This window comes from Manis pentadactyla, chromosome 4 (assembly GCF_030020395.1).
Source record: "Manis pentadactyla isolate mManPen7 chromosome 4, mManPen7.hap1, whole genome shotgun sequence".
NCBI classification, from domain to species: domain Eukaryota; kingdom Metazoa; phylum Chordata; class Mammalia; order Pholidota; family Manidae; genus Manis; species Manis pentadactyla.
Window position 1 is genome coordinate 153,883,249 of NC_080022.1, and position 26,875 is coordinate 153,910,123.

Consider the following 26,875-nt stretch of genomic DNA (forward strand, 5'->3'; position numbering starts at 1 on the left):
TGGCTTAAGACCATCCTATGGAGTGTGTGTGTGTGTACCTGTGTGTGTGTAGAACTTCGTAAAGGTAGAAGAGTTGATACTGAGGGCTTTACATTTAGAATTTTGCAATTTTGGCAAAAACAAAAAACAAAAAACCCAGAGAGACAAAAAATATATATATATATAGTCCCACCTGATGCACAGCAGGTCGGCGTTTCTGAAGCTGTAAGAGTTTGTCGTCGCTGTCGCTGAACTCTGAAACAACACTACCGAGATCTCCCAGAGCCAGAACCTCCTGGCGGCCTCCCCGCCCTCATCCAGCTGTGCCTCCCGGGCTCCCTCCCCGCGGCTCCTGTAGTCCCCGCGGCCGCTGTGGGCGTTTCCGTGCCGCCCTTCGGCCCGGCGCGCGCTGCGGGAGTCTGTCCACGGATCTGGGTCCAGATGGGAGGTGGGCAGAGTCTGCATTTCCCCTCGGGAGCCCCAGTTCTGCACCTTGCCAGCCGGCGCGAGGTTCCCCGTCCTACCTCCAGGCGGATTTGGATCCTATTTGTGTTCCCCTTTCCCATCCGGGCTCCCCAGACGAAAAATGGTCCCCGAGGCCCAAGGAAGTGGGGAGGAGTGACTTGCTTTTTATATTTTTTTCTTTTTCCTATTTTTCTTAAATAAAGGTTCGTTTCTGTACAACCACGAACTCTGCGGCCCGAGCGAGACCCCGCTACCACACGGCCGCCTCGTTCATTTCGGGGGGGTGGGACAGGTGATTCCCGTAGCTCGCCCCGCCGTTGACCGACAGCGACGAGAAGGGCGGGCTGGGTCCGAAAACCTCAGCCGACATGGAGTGCAGAGGCCCGGGCAGGCTAGGCTCGGGACTGGGCGAGTCCCCGGGGGGATGAGCGAGAATGTCAGTGAACCGCTGCGCCTCGCTCGAAGGGTGGTGGCCGGGAAGCGGGTGCTCCAGGCCGCCCAGGGGCGTCCCCGACGGCCCAGACGACGGCACGAAGGGCAGGTCCACAGGCGTCTGAGCCTGCGAGGAGGGGGGACCTTGCGGGAAGAAGTCGTAGTTGCCCCCGGGCCCGTAGTACTCGCTCTGGTAATCTGCGGAGCGGCAGGGAGGAGGGTGTCAGGGGGGGGCAGGGGTGAGAAAGGGCGGGAGGGCGCCCTCCCCCGCGGACTGGGGGGCTCGCGGTCGGTGGGCTCTGCTGCGGGGCGGGGAGCCAGGTGCAGGTTTGGCGCAAACACCAGAACTGCTCCGTACATGCCCGCCTGCCTCATTCAGGGTCGGGAATTGGGCCCTCGGTCTCACCGCCTCCAGATTCCTTCCCCAGCCTTCCCATTTTCCCGCCACTCTACACTTCTTTGCAGAAGACTAGAAGCGCCTCCCGCGCTGCCACCCGCTTCCAACGAAGAGAAACACCTCCCGTCCATTAAGCAGCACACCCACCTCCGTAGAAGGAGAAGGGCCCGTTGGGGATGAGCTCGCCGGGCTCAAGGCGGTCCACCAGTGGCCTCATCCTGCGCGGACTGCGGAAGAAGGCGTGGCGCCGGGCGCCCAGCGCGCTCAGCTGCTTCATCCTCCGTTCCTTGGAGCGGCGGTTCTGGAACCAGACCTGAAGCACACATGCCGCGGGGGGAGGTTACGGAGACCCCCGCCTCAGTGCGCAGCCTGACCCGATCCCATCACCCCTCCACTGCCTAGCTCGCCCACTCAGGAATGAGTGTGAGTGTGAGTGTGTGTGTGTGTGTGTGTGTGTGTGTGTGTGTGTGTGTGTGTGTGGTGTGTGTGTGTGTGTATGTGTGTGTTGGGAGGGACTGAGCCAATGGCGAACAGGATTCCCAACAGGGACACCTGGGCCAGCGGAAGAGAGGCTGTTGAAGTTCTTTCTAATGGTCACACTGTCACGGTTACAGCTTCTCAGGAGGCTGTACATACATAGACATCCAACCTCCCAAAATAATGTCAGACACACGCACAACTTCCCTTTCACGGTGGCTGGCAGCTGCCTCCCCCACATAACAGTGACAGAGAGAATTAAACAGACTCCTGTTGACACTCAGTCTCCCAGTGATAGTGACACCAAAATCCACAATCTCTTTTTCACACCCATGCACAATCTCCCAGTGCCAAGCATACTTATCCACAGATTCGCACTGATACTGACACAGACACAAAGCCTCCCATTCACATGTGCACAGGTTGGCACAGCCTTCCAGAGGAGCAGGGCCTTGCTGAAGGCAGCCTGCCTACCCACACAGACACACACTCAGCCTCCAGGCACATCTACCCACACCCTTGCAGGGCCTGCAGGCAGGGTGAACCAGACACCTAACCTCAGGCACTAGACTGGAGCAAATCACACACAGTCTCAAGCCTTCAGAACATAATGGAACTGATGCCCAGATGGCCGCCTCCCCTAGGCTTGTGTGGGACCACCTGAGGCAGGGTCCACTCCTAGGACCACCTCCCCTTCAAACCAGGATGCCCCACCTCTCTTCCAATGGGATGTCTCTGCTCTGAGGCTTGTGGAACTGGGGCAAGAGACTCACAAAGTTGGGGTTAGGGACACAGAAGTAGATCACATTGTGCAGAAGCCAGCAGCAGGGATTAAGTCACGCATGCACAGCAATCTCTTGGCACTTTTGGAACAGGGGTGGGTGGTGCAGGAAAAAGGTCCCAACTCTAGCTCTGGTGTCCCACAATGTCCCCTCCTCCAGCCTCCTGCTGAGCTCCCTGTCCCTCCTCCTCCACCACCACTATCACCTGCATTGGACCGGGAAAAGCAAGAGGCCTAGGGATTTGGAAGATCTATTCATTCCCCCCCTTCCCAGAAAGGTAGAGGTGGGTCTGGGTCTCTCTCCTCTCCCTTCACTATCCTCCCGGGGCTCGCCCACCTCCTTCAAGCTGGGATCCCCATTAGGCCTGGGTGTCTGCCTGGAGGAGCCCTGTAGACCTCAGGGATCTGAGTGGCATGCCACGGGTCCTGACCTGGATGACGCGCATGTTGAGGCCAGTCTCCTGAGCCAGCTGCTCGCGGATATGGCGCGTGGGCTTGGGCGTTGCAGCGAAGGCAGCCTTCAGCGTCTCCAGCTGCTTGGCTTTGATGGTGGTGCGAGGTCCCCGCCGCTTGGCGCCTAGGTTCTGGTCATCATTCTCGTTGCTGCCCCCTTCCTTGTCCGATACATTGGCGCTCTCTGAGTCCTTGGCATCGTCCTGCGACGGGTCTTGGGAGTCCGGAGACAAACTGGGGTCACTGCCTGTGGTGGCTGGGGAAAGGGAAAGGACAAGTGAGCAGCGGCCTTAGTGGACCTTTCTCCCCCAGGAACCCCCAGCCCTAGCCAGCCAGGAACTGGGTTCTCACCCGAGTGGAGGCTGTTCTCTTTGGCGACACTGCTGTTGCTTAGGTAATCGTCTTTGCAGACGAACTTGTTCTCGTCGATGATGTAGAGCTCCTCGCCGGTGGAGAGCTGCTTGTTACACATCATGCAGGTGAAGCAGTTCAGGTGAAACACTTTGCTCCGCGCTCTCCGCACCAGGTCGCTAGGGGAGATGCCCTGTGCACATCCTGCGCATTTGGTACCGAAACACCTGCAGGGGGGTGGGTTGGTGAGGGGCAGCGGGAGAAAGTGGCCGGGAGAGAATATAAAGAAATAAGTAGAAAGTGGGAGAAGAGGAAAGGGAAAAAGAAGAAAGAGAAAGCCAAAAAGAAAGAGAGGGGCAGAATGCCGAGTAAGCAGGCAAGGAGGCAGGAGGAGAGAGCACAGAGCACCAGTGTAGTCAGGGAGGAGACACAAATGGTTAGAGAGTGCGGGGCCCAAGCTGCCCCCATCTATAGCCTCATGCCCTGCATGGCCCCAAAGAAAAAAGCCCTGCTGAAGAAAGCAGCAAGGTGGCGATAGGTAGACGCAGGGACACTTATTTTCCGATTAGATTCAGAAAACAAATTCGAATTAGACCTTCATATAATTAGCGTACCGGGCGCCGCTATTCTCTCCTAATGTGGCCTCTCTTTCACTGAAAAAGGAGCCACACACAGGTTGGGGGATGGCAAGGTCCAGTCCCGCCGCGGGTTTAAAAAAAAAAAAACTGGCGCGGGGGGCCCATATGGCCGCAGCTGGGCCGCCGCCACGTTCAAGCCCAAAGCCGGCAGGTTTGTGCTAGAGCCGCCACGGGTCTCTAGGTGTCGGTCCGCGCTATACGAACGCTTTGCGGGAGCCAGGCCTCTGGGGCCAGCCAGCAGCTGGCACCGTTCGCTGCTCTCCGGCTGGGCTCCAGCCAGAACTAGAGAAACCGGACGCGGCCGGCCGAGGCGCAGAGGCTCAGCCTGCGCTTCCTCCAGGAAGCCTGCATAGCGCTTTGCTCCATGGTCACCGCAACCAGAGCCACGCGACCCGGGGCAGCTGTGGGGACGGCATGTCCGGGACCTCTGGGCAAAGCGACCCCCACCCCTTATCCCAGTTTGATCTATCATCACAAACTCTGAGCATAGCAGAGACCAAGTCAGCCCAGTATACTGGGAGATCTCAAACAGGGCAATTACAATTCGCATTTGCTCTTCTTCTTCTCTGTTGACTTGCGTGTTTGTGTGGATTTGATGGCAAGATAGTGAGTTTAAGAGAATACAATTAAAACGCTAAACGGAGAAGGGGTGTCGGAAGAAGTCTCTAGGCTCCGACGAGCCTGGTCTCGGGTTTTGGCAAGGGAGTGGGGGTGGCTGGAAGTGCCTGAGAGAGCTCCGAGCGGAGCCCGCGCCTCAGAGCCGAGGTCCGCGTTGGGTGGAGGCCAACCTCCCGCCAACCCTGGCAGCGGGCGTAAGTAGAGGGAGAGGTCTGCGGAGGCTGCAGCCTCGAAGCATTTCACAGGCGCGTTCCGCAGAGTCCCGGGCCCGCGCTTGGAGACCGGTCGGCGTTTCGGGAACACCCTGGGCTCTTGAGGAGAGGCATGAAAGCCGAGTTCTTCCTTGCCGCTGCCAAGGCAGGCGACCCCGATACTCCACGCAAAAGGCTCGGCGGTTTGCGCCATGACCTCTCGGAGGTGGAAAAGGCAGAGGCACGGAGCTAGCCCGGATTTCCAAGCTCAGCCTGGAGGGCGAGCAACCCGAGGAGGCCTGGAGAAAGCAGTTGCTGGAGAGCTCCGCGCGGGAAAAGACGGGAACCAGAGTTTAAACACCCGAGGCTGGGCTACCTCTCTCCAAGCTTGGAGGGGTTTCTGGGCCGAGGTAAGCTCAGACCCTTTCTTCTCAGGCCCGTGCAGCCAAACCCACGATTTCCAGGACGCAAGCAGGGCCGGGTCCTGGGCATCCAGCGCACCAGCTGGCGAAGAGACTGGCGCCCGTGGAACTTGGCTGCCCTCTCCAAAGGCAGCTCCTAACACAGCCACCACGGCCACGCTGACCTCTGTTCCGAAGCTGGACTGGAAGGGCCCGCGGGGAGGGAGCAGAGGCGCACGAGGGAAGTACTCACCGGAAGAAGTCGTTCTTGCAGTAGAGCTTGCCTTCTCTGGAGAAGCACTTCTCGGTCAGGTTGCATTTACATTCACAGCACTGGACGCACTTGACGTGCCAGGCCCTGTCCAGCACGTTCAAGAGGAAGCGGTCCAGGATGGGCCTTTTGCAGCCGGCACAGTGCACCATGGTCTTTGGTTTGGTCTGATGAGGCCCGGAGAGAAAAGAGCAGGTAGAGCCGAGAGGAAGATTCTCGAAGACGCCTGAAACGAGTTCTCCAGCCCCTCCAAAAAGAGGAGACACACTCGGCGGTGCAAGCCAAAACCCACACCAGGAAATTAGAGAAGGGGGAAACGAGTAGGCTGACAGGGGGAGAGGGGCGCCTTGGTGGAGTGTGCAGCCCGGGAGTCCCAGGGCCCAGGGGCACAGCAGCGCCGCCGCAGCTCCAGGGACAAGGAGAAGAGTCTCAGGCGGGAGAGAAAGCAACTCTTATGCCCTGAACCCGCGAAGGTCACCGAGAACAGCGACGGGAACGGAAATAAATTAAACGGAGAAGAAGGAAGAGGACGACGCGAAGAGCTCGGGTTGCAGGGACAGCGTCGCTGAGTTCTCTCGGGCTTGAGGTAGAGCTGTCAGAAGTCAAAGTGCATCTGCTTTTGTCGGGGTTTGAGGGCGGGGGTGTGTGTGCCGGCCTGACCGCCACCGGGGTTTCCCCTCCTCTTTTTATAAAAGAAAATAACAAAACGAGTGGAGAAGCTTTGGATCCTAAACTGCCAGCATCGCGCAGCGGGCCGGGACGCGCCAGGCGCCCGCGTCGGGCCTGGGGGAGGGGGCGGGGGCAGGCCAAGGAGTGAGGAGGGAGGGGAGGGCAAGAGCGAGATCTCGTTGTTGATTGTTGATGCTTAGGTTTCCCCCCTTTTGGAGAAGTGTTTGTGTCAATCGAGAACGGAGAGGGACAACTCGGGGCGGTCGCAGCCAGGTGCGCTTGCTCACTCCCCACCGCCCCAGCCCGGTCACCTCGGCCCGCGGCCTGCCCGGTGGCCTCCGTGTTCTCGGAAGGGCACTCCCAGCGCCTGGACTCCTTCGGAGAGGTGATAGTCTGGCTCCTCACCGCGCCTGGCCGTGCATCTTGGCTCCAGTCACAACTCGCGGACGCCCGGGAGCGCGGCCGCGCATCTCTCGGCCCACTGTCCGGCTGCCTGCGTCCAACCCCACAGTCGCTCGACTTTTTCCTTTCCTTTCTCCTCTCTTCGTTGTGGTGGCAAATCTGGGGTTCCTTTCTAGCCTCTTTCTTCCTTTTTTTTTTTCCTTTGCAGCGGGAGGAGTAGGGGGGAGGGGAGTAGCTTGGAGGGCTTTAAAAAAACGTCCTGGTGCAGCAGCTACAGTTCTGCGCGGCTGGAACAGCTCGGCACGAGCCGCCGCTGTCGCCGCACGGGACGCAGTTCGTTGCTGGCTGTTCGCGGACAAGGGTCCCTCTGTCCCTGGTCTCCTGGCCCAGTCCGCCGCCCCGGCACGTCTCTCCCCAGCTCCAGCGGCTCGGTCACTGCTCCTGGCTGTTGGCTGAGCTCTGGAAGCCCCCTCGCCTTAATGCAGCGCCCGCCGACGTCACCGCGACCTGCGACCAATCAGCGGCTCGCGGTCCCTCTGTAAACCATTCTGCATCCCCCGGCCGGGGAGAGTGCCGGGAGACCGCGTTTAGAGGATCAGTGGCGGCCGCATCCGCGGCCTGGCGCGGTGCGGGCTGCGGGCATCGACGTGCCCGGGCCCCCTCTGCTCTGGTAAGGCGTCGATTTCGGTGGGAGGGACTGAGAGCGCGCGGGAGTAGGCGCAGGCGGAAGGCCGAATTCTGCTGGAGAGTGGGAGTAATGAAGGAGCCTTAAGATTGGGGTGCAGCTGGGTCCGGGAGCCCCGGCGGCCCTGGTACAGTTTGACTTTACAATTCAGTGGGTGCTGGCTGTATTGGGTTTTTTTTCCCCCCATGCTTTTTGGGTCTAGAAGTTTGTCCCGGCACAGCGCGCGTTCTCTGGAGGAGTGGTGAGGGGAGGGCGCTTGGCCCTAGAATCTTCCTCCTCCGGTCCTTTCTTCTATGCACCCTCCCCCAGTCCATCCAAAGTCCACAAGGTCCAGTCTCTAGGAGACCTGGGTGTCTGTTTCCCGCAGCGCGGCCTCAGAAAGTTGATTCCGGCAGTTTCCTGGTGGGGGCGGGGGAGACCGGAGGCGCGGCGCCGGGGAGGGGGGAAAGGAGTGGGTGGGGAAGCGCCTCCGGTGAGGAGTTGCAGCACTGGTGAGAAGTTGCGAGAAAACTGTGAACCGGAGACACCTTTTACATACAAAAACAAACGAGTAGGCGGGAAACCGCGGGGCATCAGCGGCGGCTGCGGGTGGTGGCAGTAGCCGTGGGAAGCCGGGACGTCCTAGGGGCTCCACAGAGAGGCTGCAGTGGATTGGGGCGTGCAGCGCACGGGCAGAATAGCCCGGTTTCCTGTTCTCCCCTCTTCCCGGCTGCGGGCAGACACCAGCTTCCTCAGACGACAGCAGACCTCGCTCTCCATAGTTCACTCCTCAGAATCCATTACCTCCCTAATTTCGCTCTGGGTATAAACTCGGGACCACTGCCCATGGGGGTGGATTATTCCAGACGTGAGGGTCGGCTCCGGGTCCTGAGAGCTAAGCCTCGCTCTAAGAGTCTCTCTTGTTCCCTGGCCCAAGCTGGGCAAACACCAAATTTCCTTTCAACAGCACCGTTTCTCTGTTTAAGGGAGATTTCTCCCTAAGAGAAGTCTGAAGGTGACAGGGCTGGGCAGTCTTACTTTTGCTTCTCGTTCTCTTTTTGGGGTGGTGGGGGTGCTAGGAAGGAGATTAGGCCCTCGTACGGAAGGAAATAAGGCTGGGCAGTCAGCCAGGTCTAGTCAGTATTTTGGGATTGGCCTTTTGACCCCACTTGAGGTTCAGGGCTCAGGCATCCCACACAGGGCCCGGCATAAGTTGGGGGAAAGGCAGGATGAAAGGTAATTGTAATGAACTTGGGCAGGGAATCCAGCTCTCTGTAAAAGGAATACCCTCTTCGGGCGAATTGGGAAGCCGCTGGAGAGACTTTAGTTTGCGTTCTGTGGGACCGGAGTTTGAGGACTCTGCCAATGCCCCTTTTCTGCTTTCAAGCCTCCCCCCGCACCGCCTGCAATCGTGAGGCCCCCCAGCAGCCCCTGCCTTGCCTCCCAAGTCACTTTTCCATTGGAAGCCGAAGCCGAAGCCCGCCATGAGCCTCCTTGGCGCTCCACCCATCTTGACCTCTGGGTGCGGGGCCCCTAACACCTTCTCTGTACCCCCTCTACACACACCTGGGCTCGGGTTCCTCGCGCGGGCAGGCCGGCATTGCGGCTGGTTCTCGCTCTGTCTTCAACCCACTCCGCGGGCCTCTCCCAGGCCTGGGCTCACAGCAGGGCTGGGGGTGGGGAGGGCAGTTCTCCACTCAGCACGCCGGCTTCGCTGGGTTGGACTTGGCTTTGTGCTCCTTCTGCTGACCCGATACTTCCAGGTACAAGCCAACCCATACTCGGCACTCCAGGACCCAAGGAGGCGCTAAGAGCGGTAGGGCGCAGGTTCCTCGCCTCCTCCATCCGGACCCCGAGGTGCCTACCCAGCCCCCTGCGCTGGGTGAGGCCCGTGGGGCGGGGCTGATCCGATCGAGTGGTCCCCACGCTCCCCCGACCCCCAGCTGTCTCGGTCTCGCCACTAGCGCCCTCGACCCAACCGTCCTTTTTGGAATCTAAAGCGGACGGAGTCCCGGGTGGCTCGCCCCCGCCCCCGTCCCAGCTGGGCTTCTTCTCATGCAAAGCAGAGGGGCCGCGGCGGTGGTTGACGGTCGGCGGGGACCTACGTAGCGACAGCTGGACGCGGCTGCCAGCCCCTTCTGAACCCAAGGCCTGCCGCCTCCTTTCAGGTGGACACGAGGTTGCATCACCGGTTTGGGGGTGCAAGGACCTTGGGATCTTGACGTCGGGGGAAAAGGGCCCCTCCCCGCGGGCAGACCAGAGCAGCAGGAGAGTTGAGGGCGACGACAGGACGTGGGCTCTGGGGCATCGAACTCTGCTTGTCCTCGTGTCCAGATGGCATAATAAATAGGTCTGCGGGAACCAACCCCGGCGTCTACCAGGGTGTCCAGGAGCGCAACGTGTGGCATGCCTCCCAGCTGCTGATTGTAGATTTAAAGTCCAGATTTAACGCCTCCGCGCAAAGGCACACTAGATTAATGTTGGGTTTTTTCACCCTGCATATCCATTGAACTTTTATTTTGAAACAATTGGTTGCAGAGACATGGAGAGAAAAGTGGCCCAGCTTTCCAAATTCATCGTCTTAGAAGCCTCTCAGCTCAATTCTGTATTTAAACCAATGCCTGCTCAGTGGAGAGTGTCAGCCTTCCCTCACCCTCACCAACACACGTACTGTCTGAAGTACACAAGCGTTTGCCTACCCGAGGCCCACTAAGTCACACAGACCCACAACCACACACACTGCCCCAGGTCGTGACGGTCAATTTCGCCGCCGTGTCATCGCTCAGTGGCTGCAGAATTTCATCCCCAGGCACTCTTGGAAAAGGCCCCAGAGGGCCCAGGAAGTGGCTTTCGCAATACGCGTTTCTCTTCTGAGAAGCGCCTTGAGGATGAGCCCGAAAGGAGGGACCGTGCCCGGGAACTGGGGATGGAGGGGGTCCTGCCAGCCCTCCCCAGCCGCCCTGCGGTTTGGGGGCTGATGGCGCCCTCTCTGGCACCCCATTCTTCCAGCCGCCTCCTTGGTTCTGAGCCCCACCTCGCCTTGTCCCCCAATATTCCCGAATGGCTCGCGCGGCGCAAAGACCCGAGGCTGCCCGGCACTGTCAGCCGCCGTAGTTCCCAGGAGAGGGACCGCCCGGGCCACTTTCTTCCTTGCCAACCGCTCTCCTGTCCAGCCCACGATCTCCAGAAAAGGGCGATGAGGCTGTGAAAGGAGGCGCTTGGGTCTGAGCGGTTTCTAGGTGGTCACCTGCGCCCGGCCGCAAGAATGTAGCCAACGAGCGGTGCTGGTCCAGGAAGAGGGAGAAGGGAGAGGGCTGGGCGCGTCCTGGGCCCTGCGGGTCCGGGCGGCTACGCAGACCCCGCACAGACTCGGTGAGGACCCCGCAGATGCGATGCAGGAAACTGGCCCAGGTCCCTCAGATCCGATCAGACTTCTCGCGCTCTTTTCCCTCTGTCGTTCGCTCTTGCCTCACGTTGCCTTGACCTCACTCCATCTCTCTCTCTCTCTCCTGCAAATGACCTGCTTGTGTGCAACACTTTACAGTTTATATCACTATCTCCCCTGAACCACATAGTAAGAGAGGGAATCGTTATCTCCTTTTTCCTCCCCGGGTAAGAAACCCTAAGTTAGAGGGTTTGCCCGAGATGCCTGGGTCAGCGCACTATTGAAGGTGAAAAGGTTTTTTGTTTTTTTGGGTGGGGGGAGCGGGGAGGGCGGTCCCTTGCTCCACTGCGTACTTGGCCCCGCCAGGTTTTCCAAGTTTTAGGGTGGGGGCGCGAGGCCGGTGCTTCACGGTGTGCGCTCGGGCTGGGTGAACAACGCGGGCTTCCCACGAGCGCGGGAGGGTCCCCAGGCACGGAAGGTGGGGAGGTAGGTCGAGCGCGGCGATCTCGGACGCAAGTCAGCGCCGCCGAGCAGACAGGTCGTGGGTACTCCGGGAAGGGAGAGGGTGAGCCGGAGGAGGCAGGTGGCACGGAAGCGAGGGGCAAAGGAGCAAGGGCAGAAAGCCAGAGAAAAAATGCGGAGAAGTAATTGAGGATAAAGGAGGAAGGACGTCTTGGAGGAAATGCCTGGAGCAGTGAAGGAAAAGAAACGGGAAAGAGACCCAGAAAGACGTCCAGCTACCCAAAAGGCGGCGGAGAGAGGCGCCGAGGGGCGGCGGGCGGGATTCCGAGGGTGCGCGGGTGTGCGGCAGGCGGCAGAGCAGGAGGCGGCGTGTTTGGTGGGAGACTCGGCGCCCGTGGAAAAGCGTGCGAGCAGCTCTGGGCAGGAATCCAACAAATAAATAAAACGTCTAAGACGGCGTGACAATGTGTATTTGGGTGCGTGCCCGTGTTCCTCTGAAAACACACTCACACCCGGTAAGAAAGACAAACGGGGCTCGTGCCTGGGAGTAATTAATCCTCTCACTAATTGACTCTCTCCTCTTACCTAATGGTGGTGGTCACTGCTGATATCTGGAGAGATATCAAGTGGAGAGAGAGACAGACAGGGAGATCCCCAAAGCTAACTACTTTTGGGCCTGGGGTTGAGTTCTTTGTGGGCTTGGCAACTCTTGGGGGGCAGAGTTCAATAGATGTTGCTGCCTTACCTGCCTCTCCATATTTCCATTAATAAAGATTTCCTCAAATTAGGGCAACCTTCCACACACACACACTGAAGCCCTTCATCAATTTCAGAGGCTGAAGCCACCTCATACACCTCTGCTGGACATTTCCAACCTTCCAGGCAACACCAAAGGTGCTTCCTCCCCTGTTGTTCCCCCAGGAGCCCAGACCCTGCACCCCCTTCTTTTAGTCACTATTTACTCTTCCCAGGACCTGGGGTGGGTCCTGCAGCCCCTACTAGAGCAGGTGAGGTTTTGAGTGGATTGGGAAGCAGCCTTGGACAGACCGAGAGAGCTACCAGAGGGATAAGGTCAGAGTAAGGATGGGAAGAAGCTTCCAGAGACAAACCCACTAGTGGAGAGATGCAGAAGCACAGAGGAGAGCAATACACACCTGACAAGAGTGAAGCCTCCAGGGACAGAGGAGAAAAAAAGTAGACACTGTGCACCATGGGAGAGAGTGTCAAGTGTATGGGAGAGCAGGAAGGTGGCCATGTCTCCGACTGTGTGTGTGGCGGGGGGGACAGCTCTGTGTGGGGTGGGGGCTCTTACTTTCCTCTCTGGCACCCTTGGTTCTCAGGCCTGTGGGAAGAGACCGGGGAGAGCACATTGGACTTGGATTGACCCCTTGGTAGCTGAGTTGGCCAGAAGGAGCCCAACGCCCACAGTCTGTCTGATGATACAGCTTTGAGGTTTTGGGTTTTGGAAGGTGAATGTCAACCCACTCCTTTGGGTGGCAGCTTTGCTCTGTTGGCCTCTTCAGGGCTAAATAAATAATTGCTGAGATCCATAAACTACCCAGCCTGGGTGTGTGGGGGAGGCAGCCCCCAGAAAAAAAAACCCACTCCCCCTCACCAAACACATTCTTAATTGTCCCTTGGGAACATTTGTACATTTGACCAAAGCAAATCCCCAAGCAGTAACAGCAAAATTTGTCACAGGGGCTGGCAGTCCAGAGAGCACTGGGGTTTGGAGAAGTGGGAGGCGGGAGAGATAGTGGGCCATCTGAGAAGGTGAGAAACTTGGCTCTTCTCTCCCTGTCTCTGTCAAGCTTTAGAAAGAAAGTGAGTAGGAGGAATAAAGTTCCAGAGGAAAGAAAGAGAAGGGCATATAAAAGGCAAATCCAAACCAGAAAGGAAAGAAAGTGAAGAAGAAAGAAAAAGGCAGGAGGGGGGGAAAGACGATAATAAAAAAGGGTGAAGGCAGCCCCAGGAGGCTGGGCCTCGTCCCAAACCATCCATCTTCATTGTCTCTGTGTGTGCAAAAGCAACTCGGCATAAGGAAAAGCCACTATTGGAGCTGTGGCTTTATTTTATATCCTATACATCAGGAGGGGAGGCAAAGCTTTATTTTCGCCAAGAGACAGATATTTTATTTCTCTCTTACGGTTTTATGTGTGAGAGATGTCAGGTTGCCACAATGGATGGCTAATGCATAGGCAAGAGGAAGCCGTGTTGGCATGCTGTGTGTCATGGGGTCTTGGGGGGGTGAGTGGGCCTGGGATTTAGGGCTGATGGGACACTCTGGGGGATTTCTGCTAAAACATCTCTCTTCATAAATCCAGAAGCATGGTCAGCTCAACAGGGAGAAGAAGGAGTTTTAGAGGGAAAAGAGTTGGGCTTAGTAATAAATGAACACACAAAGGAACCGCTTACCTTCCAACAGGCTCGGGCAATGCGGGCAAGGCGGCCCTTTGGAAATGCAGAGACCCACATCCCAACACACGCCATTCACAGGGAGGTATTTTCTCACAGAATCCAATGTCATTTTGCTTCTTTTCCCTGCTTTATATTTTTCCACCTTTCTCCCCCTTCACCAGAAATCTTTTTTTCACCTCGTCAGAGCCTTGGGGAGAATGAGCTATTAATTTGCAAATAATCTGATCTGTGAAAGGATCAAGAAGCCTGTTTTTCACCATTAAATCCTATGTCTTGAGTGGACACACATATGCACACAAGAGCCCATCATGCTGCGAATCTTGGGTGCATAGGTGCCAGATTTGAATCCAAGAAAAGCACCTGGGACCTGTGGCCAAATTAAGCCTTAGATCCCAAACTGCATAATGTCCATATTTTTAATCATGAAGAGAAAGGGGAAGATGAGGGGACAAAGAGACAGAGAAGGAAGTGCGTTAGTTGATATGTTCTATTCACAATTCAGCCTAGTGTGCCCCACTCCCAACCCCCCAAAACCGTTTCTTACAAGAGTTGTTTTTTATTCATTCTCATGTCCTACCCTTTTGACCTTTTGATTTTGTGGTCTGTATCCACTGTGGAGCAAAAAGGTAATCATGCTCTTTTCCTCTCCTAGGGGATGGGAGGCGGCACCAGATCTCTAGACAGTAAACATGGGGGACCTGGTCACACTGTCCTTAGCTGTGGCCTTTGGGGAAGACACTTAACCTTTCTTGGCCTCAGTTTCCCCATCTGTAACACAAGCGGATTAGGCTAAATGATCGCTAAGGTCTCTTCCAGCTCCGACCTCCTTGATGGAATGAGATAATGTGCGGAAACACTTTGTAAACGTTAAAGCCAGACGAATGCCAGGGATTGTTATTACGATTCTAATCAATCCTCTTTTCTCCACATGGATCTTGGCTGTTTAGTGCCAGCAAGCACGCTAAAGAGGGCCGAGAGTGAGGAAGCTTAGCGGAGATGGAAAAGCTCTGTGGCGTTGACAGAAAAAACCCCTGCATCTCCAGAAACACTCTGTCTGTGCGTGTGCTCCCTGAGGCCTGGTAGGAAGAGGTGGGGAAGAAGAGGAGGCCTAACTTGGTCCGACCTATTTCAGTCTACAGGAAGGCAGGGAGTATATTTCTTTCAAAGCACCGTTTGTCTCCAAGTGACTGACATAGGAACCTGATGTGAAGGCGATTTGTGATTGTTTTTTCCAGGAAGAAAGGAAAAAGCAAGGTGTAGCTGATTAGCAAGTTAATTATTTCAGTATCCCAAGGGTTCTAGTGTGGTGGTGAGTTGTCCAGCCCTGGTGTAATTTCACAGTCCATGCATTTCTTGGTGCGCACCTGGGGTGCTGGGGTCTGTCTCTCTCTCCATCCACCTGCCTTATGTCTTCCTGACACACCCGGGGAGATGGGTAGCGGCTGGGATGGTACATGGTGCAGTGTACATATTTGGCCTGGGCTGCAAGTGGGGGGGCCAAACAGAAAACAGAGTGTTGGAATCCTCTACCTCTGCTGAGTGTTTAATTATCTGGCCCTTCCTTCTTCTTTTAAATAAATCTTTTATTTAATATTAATAAAATAGGTTATCAGAAAGTGGAGTTGCTGTAAGGTTATTTCCCCAGACTTAGCATGGAAAGAAACTGGTTTTGAGGGGCCCCCTTTCCTCTCACTTCCTCCTTGCCCTGGCCAGCTCTCCAATGCTCATACCTGCTTGCCCAGCTCTGGCCACCACCTGGTCTGCAGCAGCCTCCTCTAGTCTGACTTCAAGATCTGATTTGCCCTTTGGGGAGGGGAGAGAGGACTGTGTGGTCAAACGGACACCTCCCTAAGAGAGATAAGTTGGGGATGTGAACACCGGCCTCAGAATTGCAGCTTCTGCCACTCTCTGCTCTCCAGGCTGTTAGGCCCAGCCCCCTGCTGCTCCTCCTGAAATGGACGAAGGGAGGGCTCCGCAGTTTACTTAAGGGTGGTCCCATCTGCTAGGACTGGCCTTTCATAAGGGGAGGGATTTATGCAGTGTCCTTGTGCACAGACCAGGGATTTGCCTGAAAACCTTGGGCCTCTGAGAATATTACTGAACGCTAAAATGTTCAGCCACGGAGATGATTCATGATTTGTCTGCGTGGGCAAGGGGTGCGCATACGTGCATGTATGAGTGTGTGGGGGTCTGTGCTGGGGTGGGGCATGCTCACTGATGGATGCTTTTTACCATTCTTCCTTCTAATCCAAACATTAGGAAACTTTCTTTTTTCTTTTGTGTTCTTTCAGGAGACAGCCCATGGCACCAGGTTCTGGAGAGCCAACTTCCTGACTTCAGCAGTGTGAAGATGATACAATACTTTTTGGTGGGCATTCATCTGTCCCCCAAGCAGGTTGGCTGATATCCTGAGTGGAGAGTGGCTGAGGGCTGTCTGGCAAGGCAGTTCTGATGACTGTTTTGTTGCACTGGCAGAGGATTTGGGGAAAGGTGGGTGGGTCCAAACACTGTTCAAGTTAGACTTGGCCATCTTACTTCATAGGCCTCAGGGATGTCAGTAGGAGAGAAGTTAAGAGAAACTTAGAATGCTAGGAGGCAGCCTGTCTCAGTCTTGACACTGCCATACCAAAATGAAGCGCAGGGATGATAAAAAGGATCCTAGAGAGTGGGGCTTTGAGGTTCCATGTGGGATCTTGGTCCACACTCCTGGAGATGACAAAGTCCTCTGCAGGTTTTGTAAAGACTTACATGTACCATTTATTCATAATCCTTGGGAAGTAACTGCAACCTCTTTTCACTGCTGAGAGACTGGTAAGGGCACATTTTTTGCTTGTATGACCCTCATTTGTGGTTCTACCTTCTTGCTCATGATCCAGGTTGGACTTGTAGATGAAGATTCCAGCCATCCCAGCTCCTGAGTTTTTCTTTTCTCTCAGACTTTTCATAATTTAGCCAATATTCTAGGCTACTGGCCAGCATACATTTTGAAAGATGAGCTGGCAGACCTGTCACTATGTGAAAGGTTTTTCTCATTTGGGCTAAAGGGAGGATATAGTTTCCCCTTAAAAAAGAAACAGGGAACCATTTCTATGAACCTTTTAATGAAGGATTTACTACTAATTTGATTAAGTTCAATGTTCTTTTTATTCATTCTGAATGAGTAACTTTGTCAGTAAACCCAAGGGTCTATAAAGCCTGTAAAAATGCTTCCTCTGGTCTTTCTTTTTAACACATGCTGAGGCTTGGGCCTGCCTCTGACAAACTGGGGAGGAGCAGAAACATTCCAGAGATCTGGCCTTAGAGTGTTATCTCTTTCCACCACCGCAAATCCTCACTCTCCATTTTATCTCTATTACAAATGCAGAGACCTCCTAGGGAAGTGTGAAGGGATGGGTTTTAATCAGGTTTGGAAAGGGAATAAGTGGAGCCCAAAGAAAGATGGGGACAGTTGGAATTTTTAATGATGCTCCTCTGTTATACTTCTTGTGTGTTGTATATTACACCCCACATATCATGCATTTATCGCAGTAATCTACAGTGTATAGGATGGCATCTGCCAAATGCTGCTTGGCCAAAACAGTGTTAAATAAAATTGTTAAGAAATGCTATCAGGGCCTTGCATGGGTTATTTAATTCTATCAATGATAAACAATGCTAATGTGTAGCATCTCAGCAGACATGATATCATGTTTCATTTATATATGCTGAGATATATTTAAGCACGAAAGATACAGTTTTCTAACACATACGTTTCCCAATGATTACTTAGGAGAAATGTGACGGAAACAGCAGAAACCTTTTCCCCTCCACATAAACTCGCACCCTGCACACACAGACTGCCAGTCATGCACATTCGCGTGGCCAGCCAGCTACGTATATATTGTCATATACATGCCTCCACTGGTAAATGTAAATGTAAAATCTAAGTGTTGATCCAGTTTTATGTACTTGTATACAATTGTGGACACATATACCAGGGTTTTAGAATCTTTGGTACATTTACACATATTTTTCTCACCCACCTACCCTGTTGCATAGATTAATGTTCACATGAACACACATTCCATCCCACACGTGGATATTCACATGTACACAGGTAAGCATCCTCACTGGGTAAGGACAAGTGCCAACATACAGGAGAATCCTCTACACAGACTCTACCCACATGTGCACATTTGCGTACACATACTCCTACACCCCTGCTCTGGGGTATATATACACTGACACTCCATATGGCCAAGGTGTAACAGTTGCCCTGTTACTCGCAGAGCCTCTCAACTTGATGGAATTTGAATTTGGGCATTTGCTCTGTATAAGCCCTGGGGCCTTCAGGTTAGGAGGCCTGGAGGAGCAGGGACAAAATGCCAGCCTGCCTGGCCTCCGATGAAAATAATAAAAAAATGTGGGGCTAGGTAGCTGGTCTCTGCAGACAGAGATGACTCCAAAAGAGGATCAATCTTTTATTTGCTCTTTTAACAATGGAGTCAAGATACCTGTGTGGTCTCTCTGGTCCTGTTTTACTGCTAGTTATCTGTGCAAGCCTAGATAACCTGCTCTCTGGGCTTCAGTTTCTACCTCTGCAAAGTGAAGTACTAGTCCAGACTGGTGTTTCTCAACCCAGCTGTACAGTAGGATCATCTTGGGAGCTTTTTAAAAATAAAGACACCTTGGCTCCACCCGAGACCAATTAGATGACAATCTCTGGAAGTGGGTACCCAGCATCTTTTTTTTTTTAAATGCCCTGGATGATTCTATACTCACCCAACACTGGGACCCGCTGGCCTAGATGGTCTCCAAGGCCCTTCTAAAACTCTATGCCATTGAGGACCTTTTATATATAAAGCACTGTGTAGGCATCATAGCACTCTACTTAAAGTTTAATTTGCTTGCAGAAGATCATAAAGTCATTAAAATTTTTCTACCTTCAGTTTAGGAAAAGGCTAATTTTTGAAGGAACTCTATTTATCCTGGAAAAACTCATGCCTACATTTCCAGCTCTCCATCTCTGCGTTCCCTTCCATCTTTGTTTCAATCTTCATCTCTCTCAATCGTCAAATATTAATTATATGCCCTATATGCAAATACCATAACCTGACACCTGATAAATGTGATAGATACCTTGCCACCTGCACATACTTCCTGTCTAGCTCCTCACCCAACCTGTTGGGTAGCAGAGTATTTTTAGCAAGGTAAATGATAAGGCAGAGGCCTCCAGGGGCACGTTTTCTCCCTCCCCCAGCCCTGAGTCAGAGAACGCCAGCCCCTAGGCCCATGCCCCAGTTCCAGAGGCTGTGCAGTGGCTGCAGAAAGCCTTGAGCTGCATGTCCTAGAAAGCTGCTCTCAGATTTTGGGCCTTTGGGAATCCTACCTTAATATTCTCCAACAACTGCTCCCCAGGCAAAGCCAGTCCAGTCCCCCTTGAAAACAAATCTGCTCGTAGCCACTCGCACCTGGCGGAGGAGGCTGATCCCAGCTAAGGCGTCTCATCTGCGTGGCAAGTGGAAGGCAGAGCTGAGACAAGGGGGCTGCTGTGCCTGTGGGCCCCTTTCTCTGGTTGAGGATGCTGAAAAGCATGTGTGGGGGCGTTCTGCCTTTCACCTGGGGTAGGATGGAGGAGGAGGAGGGGCTCATCCTGAACGAAGGGCCTCCAATTCTCCTTCTGCTACCATTCACTGAGGTTGATGTTTGGGGCCTCCCAGAGAAACTCAGAACAAGTCTGGTTCTCTCTTTCCCACCCTCTCTCTTTCACTCTGCTGGCCTGCTGACAAGGCAGGCCAGGCTGGGTTGATTTTCTCCTGAAGGCGTTTGGACTAGTTTTCTTTGGGAAAGTTGACCTCTTTAGTTTCAGCTCTAATCCTCTCATCCACTCATGCTTACTGACTATTATTCCATTTGCCGCTTTATTTTTGTCCCTCTCTTTCATTTTTGTCCCCTTCCCCCAACAATACGCAAAGTCAGGTTTGGCCCCCAGGGAGCCCACACACAGGGCAGGAAGGGTTGCTGACCGCAGTGGACACCTCAGACTATGCCCAGTCCCCTTCCTCCTCTCCCCTCACTTCCCTTGCAGGGAGGGCAGGCTTGGTGCTGAGGGAGGAACCCCTCCCTGCAGACAGAGACAGCACAGGATCCTCAGATTCCAAATCTAGATCCAGAGTCCAGCTTCCCACGCCTGCACCCCTTCCCAGGGGCCCCCTCCCCTTGGGCCTGGGGAGCATCACACCCCAGGACGTGATGGATCCCCCAGGCACCTTCAAAGGGCTCTGCATTTGTTTGCAATGTGGACCTTGAATCCTGCTCTGGTCATAAATGTTGTTTATTTTGACTAGGACCTACTGAAAGGGGATTGGGGGTTAGAGAGGGCAAAGAGAGGATTCCTAGGGAAGATCATAAAACCATTAGCTGGGCAGGGCTTTTAGGGGTCACAGGATCGTAGAATTTTCTGTCTGGGAGGAACATAGGCCATTAGGAAGGTCAGAGATGACCACTTTGTCAGCAAAAGGCTACTAGGGCCCACATGGGGCTAGGGTGGGGGGCTTTGGGCCTTTTTCTAGAAAGTGGACACAGGGTGTGGGGGCATGACCCCCCAATAACCTTACACCAGGTGGGGGAGGCCATTAGTTGCTGAACATGATGGATTTGCCCTCCCAGTGGGAAGAGCCAGTTGCTTGAATGTGCAGGGGAGCCTCTTGTTCTGAGGAATGGCACAGCTCTGGGTAAAGGAAATAAAACTCTGCTTCCACCATTATCTTGAGCAGCTAGTATGTAGCCAGGTGCTATGCTTGATGCTCTTACAGCACCTTCAAAACAATTCTGGAAGAAATGTTACCTCTGTTTTTCCAATAAGACAAACTCAAACTCAGAGATGGTAGGAGGTTTACCCAAGGTCACACAGCATTTACTGGTAAGGCTGGGAGTAGACTGAAGGATCTGGAGTCTTAAACCTAATTACCTTCACATCTCCCCTCCCTTCCACCATCTGCCATGGTCTCCTACAGCCAGAGAGACCGATTGGGGTAGGACTTCCTTCCCTCTACAGTTTGTGTTAAGCTAAGGAAAGTTCAAGAGCAAACCTCATTCTATTAAAAGGGAGAACAGCAGAGTCTCTGGCACCTTCAGTCCCTGGCACAGACCTAGCTCACTTGGCAGAGAACATACTCCCATAAATCCAGCCAGGGCCACAAAACCATCTTGGGTGTCCTTTATTTGCTGAGTGACTCAGAGCAAGTCATTTTACCTCTGTGAGCCATATCTCCTGGATCCATCTCTAGACCTGAGGTCTTTGTGGAAGGTGAAAATTTGTGGAGGTGGTGGCAAACTGATTCCTTGCGAGCCTGTCTTTGATGTGATAGTTCCGGGGAGTGGGGAGAGGAGAGACTTGGATTCGCTCTCAGGCTGACTCAGATCATGACAAAGGTACCTCACAAGCAAAGGCAAGGCTTGCTAAGATCGAGAACACGGGGGTGCTGCGAGCCAGGGCAGAGGCTGGGCTGGGAAGAGGTAGCTTAAGCAGTGAGTTCTTCCCTGGTCCCCTGACTGTGTAATCCAGTGGCTCAGCGAATGGAAAATCCCCTTCTCCTCCTCCAGCGTCCTCCCCCACAAAAGCCTCCTAACAGACCTGACGGCTTTGGGGCGCTGATCTGCCCAGACATCACTCTGAGAGCAGGCTGGCCAGGGTCCCAATCCCAGCCACCCCTCACAGGAGATGGGGACGGCTGGGAGGGTCCTGGGACTTGTCGGGAGATTTCCTGCTCTCTGGCCTACCCTAAGGATCAGGGACCCTGATGGGCCTCTGTGCTGAGGGGAACTTCAGGGAGGGAGTGGGGCACAGGACTGCAGGGAGGTGAGCAGGAGGCTGGTTCCGGGGCAGAGGGGCCTTGGGCGGGGCTTATTGTTAACCAGCCCCATCAGTTCATCCACCATTCTCCTGTCATTTTTATTTGAGGACAGCTCCCTGCCCAGCACCCTCACCTCCCCACCCCCTACACTTTCACTCATCCATCCCCAGAGCAGCTGACAGCTGCCCTGCGGGTGAACTCCTGATCCTCCTGCGCTTGGAGAGATCCTGGGGGTGCTCAGGCCAGAGCGTGTCCCCTTCCAGCCCCCAACATACTCAGTCCCTCAGAACAGCGCCACCCGCTTCCCCTGAATCATACCCAGAGAGAAGGAAGTAGGGGGAAAGCAGATGGGAGAACCAGGAGGATGAAAGAGGAAGAAAGGGCGAAGGCCGGGAAGAGGAAGGACAAATGAAATGGGAACAGAAGTGAGGGAGGACAGGGAGGAGGAAGGAAAGGACGAGGGTAAATAAAGGCAGGCAGGCAGGGCCAGGAGACTGGGAAGAACCCCCAGGGAGCCGGCACCCTTGGTGGCTGAGGCGGGGAAGCCCAAGGGAGAGGCGGGCTGAGCGTGAGGAGGAGGGGCTGCCCAGGCAGGAGGGCGGCTGAGCCCCACACACCGAGTTCCCAGCTCTGGGAACACAGCCCTCCCTCTGCTGAAGGAACTCACCTCTATGCCGCGGACCACGCCAGTGGCCGTCCCGGCTGTGATTAGGGGGTGGCTGGGGCTGCGAGGCGGCCAGATGGAGCCCTTCAGTCTCTCTCTCCAGCCCACAGCTTCGTCCTGCCACTTCTCTTTGGCTACAGTGCCCATTGAGAATGGGTCATAATTATTGGGTTTTATGATCTTATGATGGACCAACTGGGCCTTAAAGACCAAATGCTTTTTATCCCCTCACTTTATAGAAACTGAGGCCTGGAGAGGGGAAGAAACTTGCCCACAATCACATTGTGAGTTAATGGGGAGCCCTGCCTTTGATGCTGAAACAACAGACAGAGAGGAACAGGGCAGTGGGTCAGTGGGGTGTCTCTCTGTGGAGGGCCGGCATTCTATCCCCCTGCTGGGAACACTGCCATGGTATTTTGTATCGTAGCTGGGGGAAAACATTTATAATTATGATAGCATATTCTGAGCACCTACTATATATGACAGGCACTTTGGCACAATAAATCTTCACATATATCCTGTCAGGTGGATATCCCATATCCTGCATTTACAGAGCTGGAAATCAAGGCCCAGAGAGGTTGAGTAACTTGCCCGAAGTTACACAGCTAGGGATTTGAGCAAACCCCAAGTTCAAACCAATGCTGAGTCCCTTATGCCATGCTCTCTCTTGGTTGGTGACCGCTCATGCTCTCCACCCTTGCCCCATTCTCTAATCCCCCCATACTCCATAGATTAGATCTGAGATCCTCCCACCCCACACCTTGCTGTATGGATATTATGTTGTCATGGAGAACCCAGCTGGGAGGAATCCTCTGACCATGTCCCAATGACTCCACCAAAGACCCCACAAGGACAAGGGTAAGGTCCCCTGAGACTCTGTGTGATTTATCTGGTGATATTGTTATTTTATGGGATGGGCCAAAGAAGTGACAGAAAGCAAGTTTGCTGTAAATCTCTCTCCATCCCTTTCCCTGTGTGTGTGTCCTCTGCTGTGATTTATGGTGGAAAATGTTCAGAGCTAGGGACTTGGGGCTTGGGTTCAGGCTTGGGGTGGGAAGGCAAGGGGTAATACATCTTCCTCCTCTGAGGCCTGCTAGCCGTGTGTGTACATGTGTATGTGTGCACTACCCATGCTCCATCACAAGCCTGCAGTGTGTATAGTCCGCCAAATCTTATGTTAAGACCTCCATAGCCCTCAACTGGCTCTGTGGGCAGAGTGCACTGCCTGCCCTAGAGTTGTGTTTGGGGGCCAACCCATAGGCTGGTGCCCCATATGTCCCTCCCTCACTGGGCATGAGTTTCTGAATCATGTCAGGAACCTGGGAGCAGAGCCCACCTGGGAACAGATGTGCAATGAGTCTGAGGATGGAAAGGAGGGAGGTGTACCCCATGGGGCCATGGGTCACAGGGTAGCTGGAAAGGAAGCTTCTCCTGGGTACTTTCTGAGATGGGGAGACAGTAGGAGAGCAGCTTTAAGTTTGGTCCCTGTCCCAGTGGAAAGCAAGTCCCAGTTGCACTCTAGGGGAAGCTGTCTTGGCCTGCACTGTGGACCGCTGAGTTCGAGCCTGGCTCCCTGGAGAGATGGAGCAAGATGCTGCAACTGTGACTGCCCATGGGCATAGAACCTGGAGCGTGTGCCTCTCCTTGCTGTACGTCTATGTCAGGAGGTGACTGCGAGGTCACACACTGAGAGGGTGGATGGAGACCCCCTTTCACACTGCTCTGCCCACTGTGAGCTTTCAGGGCTGTGAGTACTGGAGCTGTTTGTTCTGAGCTGAGCTTGGCCAGCTCAGAGGCCAGCAAATGCCTAGAGACAGCTCAGCCCAGAGAAGAAAGGTGGGGGGAAGGAGTGGGAAGCAAAGAGTTAAATAGAGAAAGGAAAGAAGAGGAAGGCTAGGTAAGGCCTTTCCTGACATGTCTACCCCCATCCCCTCAGGCGTGTCCCTCTGCTGAACCCCTTCTGAGATCCATTACTGGGCTCCTTACACAGGTCTGGTGGCCTCCATTACTGGTCCTCTCCATTGCAGGGGAACTTCTCCAAAGAATCTATGGCACCTAGAGGACATGTCGGGCATCCCACAACTCCCCACAGTCCCAAGTCCTGTGTGCAGGGTCTTAAGGAGGACTCAGTGAATCCTGGCTAAATGAATCCAGGAGAAAAGAGGAGCTGTCACCCTTTGAGTGACTATCAGGTCACTCCCCCACCCCATCTTTTCCCTGCTCCTCTCCTGGCTGCCCAAACCAGGGCTAAGCTGTGTCTCCTTTTAAATATATGGAATTATCTATTACAATAGTTCAATATTTATTACATTGATTTCGCTTTAAATGCTTTGTAAATCATAGCAAAAAATAATGGCCTTCCAACAGAGAGTCATATACCGTAATCAACTGGAAGAAAGTCGGCATTGTAATTTAAAATTTAAAAAAATCCTTATGTGAGTCTCTCGTTTAAATTAAGAGACAGGACGTGATTCAAATAATAAGACCCAAGTGAGGCTGGTTTTTCTTGGCAAATTAGTAGAGGTTTTAACTGGAACTGAAAAGGTGTTAAGGTGGAACACTGACCTGATTAGACCTTAATTATTTTCTGTTGTTACATTCCTGGAGCCAAGATTGTTTTTTTTTCCAAAGTGGCCATGTAAAGTCTCATTGCAGGGACTCTTTGGCTTTACAGAGATATCACTTCTCAAGAGGCATTAGTGGGATAAAAAGCAGATACTTCACCTGTGTCCCTTTTTGCCATCCCAGTTTCCAGGTTTGGAGGCAACATTGTTCTTACACTTAGCTCCTTAGTGGCAGCCTCTCCCCGGGACCTGTCCTCTGCTGATTGGTGGAACCAGTATCCATCTGGCCCACAGAGAGGAGGGGAGCATGTGCATGTGCCTGTGTCTGTGTGCATGTGCAAGTGTGTGTGTGTACATGTACGTGTGTGCACGTGTACTGGTTGTGGGGACACAGCAGGCAGTACTTTCTTCATCTTTCACTGCAACCTTCCTGTCTACCTTCCATGGCCAAACTTGGCCGATTATCAGTCCCAAAGCTAGCCAGACCCAGTCCAAGATGCCCACAACACCTGGAGATTAACACAGGGCAAATCCCCTCTAAATGGAAGTAATGTGAGTAAATTGTGTTGCACTGTGCCTGGCACGTGGTGGGCATCCAATGGTGGTGGTTTTGTTTCTGCTGGAAGGAAGTGCAGTTAGAAAAAAGTCTGTTCCACTTGCTTTTAGATCCTCCCCAAACATGTCCCACTGGCCCTGGGGAGTGGGATGCAGTGGTGGGGAAGAAATACTGAGCCCAAGAAGCCCCAGTGCAGCCATCCACTCCACAGCTACACACCCCCTCCTGGAGGAGAACCCACCTGAGCTTTTCTTATTAAACGCAATCAGCTCCATTCCTCCCACTGGCCTCTAAATTGACTTTGGATTTGATCAGAGTGAGGGAAAACTTTTTCTGAGGCCTGGTGTCTTGAGAACCATGTCTGGTGGTTCGTCACTGTCCAGGAGAGGGCCGGGTGGGACCCTTTAGGCTATCATAGGTGGGAGGGTGCCCCAAAGGAAGAGGGGAATCAAGGCCTTCTTTGGTTGCCCACCAACCACGGCTGTTGAGGCATAATACTAGAGAAGGTGGGACTTGTATTTTTCAAAGCATATCCAAAATCCTAGAATGTTATGTCTGAAAGGGCCTGAGAGACAATCTAGGCAGCCTCTCTTGGTTTATAAAGGAGACCCAGGCAATTTGAAATGGTCAAACACCCTGCCTGAGAGCCCATGGTGGGACAGAGTTGAGATAGTGAGGGAGAGGTCATCAAGGCGGTAGGCGCCATGGTCTCTGGCCTGGGGGAGGCCTGGAGCCTGCATGTCCGAAGGTCCACCTTGGACCGGTCTCTTCTTGGCATGGGTGGGCCAATCTCTGTTCCTGGCCAGCTGGAGAGACTCTTCCCCAACCCTCCTCATGTCTCTCATCACTCAGAAAGGCCACCGATGAAGGAGCTTTGTATGTTGTGAAGTGCTATACAGGTAGAAGGGACTGTTGTGGCCAGCCTGGGCCTGGAGATCCAGATGTATAGGCGACTTAGTAAGACTTCCATTTGTGGGTTCAGATTGAGTTTTGTCTCCTTCTCTCCTACATTCCTTGTGGCTTAACCCCAAATTCTGCCCTGCCAAGGAATGGGACAAAGGAGAAAGCTTAATCCTCCCGATAACATGACTGTAAGATAGGTAGATAGGTATTATTATATCCATTGTTACACATAAATAAACCGAGGTCCAGATAGACTAAATATCCTGCCTTCCTCTTTCTCCAGCTGCTAGGAGGCAGAAGTGGGATATGAACCCAAGTCTGTAACTCTAAAGACATTAAACTCTCAACGGGGAGGGCAATAATACACAGTGGAATGTGAGCTCCATGAAGGCAGGATTTATACATGATTTGTTCACTGCTATACCCCTAGGCCCTGGAATAGTGCCTGGCACACAGTGACCAATAAGTATTTTACAATAATAAATGTCAACTTTAATGGAAGGTTTGGTGTAGTCAAAGAGAGTTAGGAATAACAAGTTATTGGGAGCTCTATCTTACATCCCAGTTTCATAGAAGGTTCTGGCAATGGAGAATTTGGGGTAGCATTTCATTATTCATGGTAGCTCCTTCTGGCTATTTTTAATTTATCCAGTTACTATCAAGACAGAGATTTGGGCCTTAGATAGTAGTTAAGTGAAAAGTAAATAGGAAATGGCAACCTTAGCAGTGAAGTAAAATCTCCATACAGATATACAGATTATAGTAAAATGATGCCATAGAAGCAAATACTGTCTTGCTCCTTGGTAGAGCCTGTGAGAAGACCTTATGGGTAAGAGAACACTGCCTATTTTCCTAATCAATGCATCCTTTAATTTTTATCTAAAGATACTGGCCCTTGA

The 26,875-nt window shown here is 53.5% G+C and overlaps 1 protein-coding gene and 1 long non-coding RNA gene across 3 annotated transcripts in view; one reads left to right on the forward strand and one right to left on the reverse strand.

Annotated features, from left to right (window-relative positions):
* Nucleotides 1–346: 346 nt before the first annotated feature.
* LHX1 (LIM homeobox 1) lies at nt 347–7,151 on the reverse strand. Its single transcript, XM_036911077.2, has 5 exons — nt 5,437–7,151; nt 3,336–3,562; nt 2,963–3,240; nt 1,421–1,586; nt 347–1,074 (listed from the first exon to the last, which is right to left on the reverse strand). The coding sequence occupies exons 1-5, from the start codon at nt 5,604–5,606 to the stop codon at nt 695–697; spliced, it is 1,221 nt and encodes a 406-aa protein (XP_036766972.1). The 5' UTR covers nt 5,607–7,151; the 3' UTR covers nt 347–694.
* Nucleotides 7,152–15,410: 8,259 nt separating this feature from the next.
* LOC118925323 (uncharacterized) overlaps nt 15,411–26,875 on the forward strand; it is a 45,188-nt gene continuing 33,723 nt past the window's right edge. For both annotated transcript variants that reach the window (XR_008997300.1, XR_008997299.1), the window contains exon 1: nt 15,411–15,849. This is a non-coding gene — a long non-coding RNA (uncharacterized LOC118925323). The remainder of the gene's footprint in view (nt 15,850–26,875) is intronic.